The sequence below is a fragment of the Vigna angularis genome, chromosome 1 (assembly GCF_016808095.1).
Source record: "Vigna angularis cultivar LongXiaoDou No.4 chromosome 1, ASM1680809v1, whole genome shotgun sequence".
Taxonomy (NCBI): domain Eukaryota; kingdom Viridiplantae; phylum Streptophyta; class Magnoliopsida; order Fabales; family Fabaceae; genus Vigna; species Vigna angularis.
In genome coordinates this window covers 5,858,431-5,862,035 of record NC_068970.1, presented here as the reverse complement: position 1 = coordinate 5,862,035, position 3,605 = coordinate 5,858,431, and the positions used below count along the sequence as shown (strand labels likewise).

Sequence of the window (3,605 nt, the reverse complement as noted above, 5' to 3'; positions counted from 1 at the left end):
TACCTAAACGGAAACCACTCTTGACCACAAAGGGATGGGATATGAAACGCCAAGAGAATTTTATGTGTAATAGAATCTTAGGCAATTTGTTTCGACTACTTCGTTACTTATTTCATACAGCATCAATGCAGGAACTATGAAGAACCCCAAAAGTAAAAGGGCTAAAGGGATTAAAAGAGTAAAGGTTACAAAAATATAGATAAACTCTCTTTCCTTTTCTTTCTTTCTTTTTTTTTTACTTTTTTTTATTGATTTTAAACAAAGGGTCCCAAAAAGCTTGTTCTTTACTGCTACGTGCTACTACATACAAAATCATCTGTGTGCATTTGAGCTAGAATTGAGCCTCCTAACAAATCGCCCCTGCCACATCACAAACAAGTTAGACTTGCTATCTCAAATGCATCTGTCTGTCAAACATAAATGAAACCATAATTTAATTTCTTAAGAAAACCATCCATTGTCCCCTTCTCCTTTTTTAAGTCTGGTTTTGGTATGAAATTTTCGTCCTAGTTAGGCTACCTTGTTCAACCAACCATCATCACAGTAGAATTATGGTGTCCAATAAAAATGAAGGCCGACCAAATCTGCTGTTGACATAGGAATGTATATATATATACATACACACACATGTGTTCATTTTCATACGATACAAGAATGTAGACCAAACATATTTTATTTATTTATATAAGGAGAGAGAGAGAGAGAGAGAGAGAGAGAGAGTGATATAATATGATGAAAGAATCTAAAGTGAATATTGTGATAGGAATGAAAAGTGGAGGAGATGCATGCGTCAGGAGCTGTTGGTGAAATTAAGAATATAAACCTAAACATTGGCATTGGCAGTCGGAGGGTATCAAACTAAGGTGAAATAGATAGATCCTCAAAAGTTGGACAAAGTGACCAACCACCGTAACTGGGTCCACTCTCCATAACAAAAATAAACTGTGACGCAGGCACAAACCTCATTATCCAAAATTATCATCGCCAAATCATAAACCACATTTCCTCTTTTCTTTTAAATCAAAATTCTCCAACTGTCCTCAACTCACTCGTACCTTCATTCTGGGCCGTCGATCTGCGTTGACCTTCCTCACCTGGTATCTGATCTTCTTCGAGAACAGTCGCGTTCGCCGCTTCTCTTTGTAGCGCTGCACGCTAGCTTCTCTCACTCCGCCATTGTCCCACCACAAATCAATTTGCGACAGCCGCGCCTGTCCCCCACAACCCACAAAACACAATTCCGTTAATTATTCACTACTACAGCACCACACCCTCCCCTACCATGTACCCTCGCACTTAAGTTTTTCAAGTAAAGCCACACACAATAACATGTACCGGCTACCGGCATCATCACAGATTTTAATAATGCAAGACAGATGTAATTAAAACTAAAAATAATAATAATAATAATAATAGATGAAAATCGTAGTAGTACCAAACCATAAAAGATGCTTTTACTTTTAACCTTTTTCCGGTATAACATACCCAAATTGAAATTGAAATCCATTAAATATTGCAGTAGAACTTTATTTTTTAAAGATTAGCGTGAAAAGTAAAGTAAAGAGGGACGAAGCAAGAGATGCATGAAATCCTTTACTATGTCAGTTTTAGAAAGTTGGATTACCATAGTCCGTGATTAAAAAGGCTAACCGTGGAGTCAATCTCCAAACTTTATTAGCTTAAATTTTAAAATGATTAGATTAAAATAAAGCTTCTTGCTAAACACGCTGTTATTTCCTCGTAAACCTCGCAATCAACAGAGTATTAGCTACTGTTACTTAGTGGAACTTACAGTGACGTCAGTTTCCGGCAAGTCGGCCAGGGGGCTATCGTCCGCGAACGGGGTCCCACGGTCGGACCAAGCGCCCCGAACGTCGTCGTAATTCAATTTCAACATCAAACCTTGTTTCGGTTTGGGCAATTCCGCGTTCTTCAACTCCACCACGGCCGGTTTCTCGGCCGCCGCAATCGCTGTCACCCTTTTCTTCTTCATCTTCTTCTCGGCGGTCACCGGAGGAGGCTTGGTGTTAATTTTGGGAGATATCTGATGAATATCGACGGCCGGAAAATTCCACCAGTTTCCGTTGTCGACGTGTCGGAGAGCGCTGACACGGGGTCTGGGGAAGTCCGATTTCCCGCCAAAAGGCATTATCCAGGGAAAGTTATTGACGGCGTCGTTGGAGATTTCTTGGACCCTGCTCCCCATGATGCTATCGATTCCTTCTTCAATTTCCTCGTCGAGAATCGATTCCGCGTCGAGGCTCTCTTCGCAATCGTCGTTCAATTCGAGGTAATTGAAATTCACTACGGAGCTTATCTCCCCGGGGCTCCCACACGCCTTCTCCTGCACGCTCACCACTTTGGGCCTCTCCACGGGCTTGGGGCCCGGTTGGTCCAGAAGGAAACACGAAGACGATCCGTCCAAAACCCTGAACGGCAAAAACAGCTCCGAAGAGTCAAAATCGAAATTCTCCGATGCGGGCTTTGCGAATTTCCCCTGCGTTTTGAGGTTCTTTGTAGAGAAGAGGTTCGGGTAGGCCGTGGATAGAAGTGCCGCTGCTTCATTGTAGGTTTGGTTCGGTCGCTTTCTCGGCGTTCTGGGTTTCTTGGTGGAGATTGCGAGCGCAGCCGAATTGCTCGATTCGGAGATTGTTGAAGAAGGCGAAGAAGAGGTGTGTGAGGTTCTGGTGGAGGAAGACGGAGATTTAACAAATTCGAAATCGAATCCGTAGGTTCTTCCTCCAGCTCCGGTCAAACACGAAGACATTGTTTGTATGTGAGTGGCACAATTTATGCAATGATATTCAGAATTGAAGAGGCGTGGAGTGGAACATAGGCTTGTGTGTTTTTTTCAGAGGGGGCGCAAAACCCTAAACCCAAAAAGTACAAGCAACAAAATCCCCTGCCTTATTTAAAATAAAAAGGAAATGAAGAAAAGGCCAAGAGGTTTTGGGAATATTAGAGTGGAAGAAATAGTGATAACAGAGGAGAGGAAAAATAAAATAAAAATCTGAGAACTGCTAATATAGTTGGAAGTGTGCGAAAAAGGTTGCGCTAGGGTAGGAAAAGCAGGAGTGTAGAAACAGGGCATTCATTGATTGATCGATTCCAAAACCCGAAAAGATGAGCCGAATTCGGTGTCGGATGAGGAAAAGGAAGTACTGTTGGTGTGAATAAGGGAAAGCTGGCCAATAAAAAGGGATTGAAGTGTAAGAAAGGTGAGTGGTGTTAAATTCAGTAACAGAGTATGAGAGAGAGAGAGAGAGAGAGAGAGAGAGAGAAATGAGACAGGGCAGAGGGTCACGAGGTGAAGCAGATAAAAGGCAAAGAACCGTTGGGGTCCTGTATGTATATGCAATTGGCAGGGGTATAAGCCCACCCACTGTCTCACTTGGTGGGAGAGAGAGAAAGAGAAGTTGGGAAAGAAGTCTGAGAGAGTGAATGTGTGTGTGTGTGAGTGTTGACACTTGCAGTGGAGGAGGTCGAGCAATGAAGACGAGAACAACGAAGGAAGAGACAATGCTCAGTTTCTCTGTTGTTCCTATTGTGGGGACCATTCATATTAAGCTCCTATTACTTCTCTCTCTTTTACCTCTTCAATTATT

The 3,605-nt window shown here is 42.4% G+C and overlaps 1 protein-coding gene across 1 annotated transcript; it reads right to left on the bottom strand.

The window, feature by feature from the left end:
* LOC108322111 (protein CHLOROPLAST IMPORT APPARATUS 2) lies at positions 1-3,495 on the bottom strand. The gene is made up of 3 exons (XM_017554092.2): positions 1,793-3,495; positions 1,056-1,211; positions 1-360 (listed from the first exon to the last, which is right to left on the bottom strand). Exons 1-3 carry the CDS (start codon positions 2,765-2,767, stop codon positions 313-315), a joined length of 1,179 nt encoding a protein of 392 aa, XP_017409581.1. The 5' UTR covers positions 2,768-3,495; the 3' UTR covers positions 1-312.
* Between the last annotated feature and the right edge of the window lie 110 nt (positions 3,496-3,605).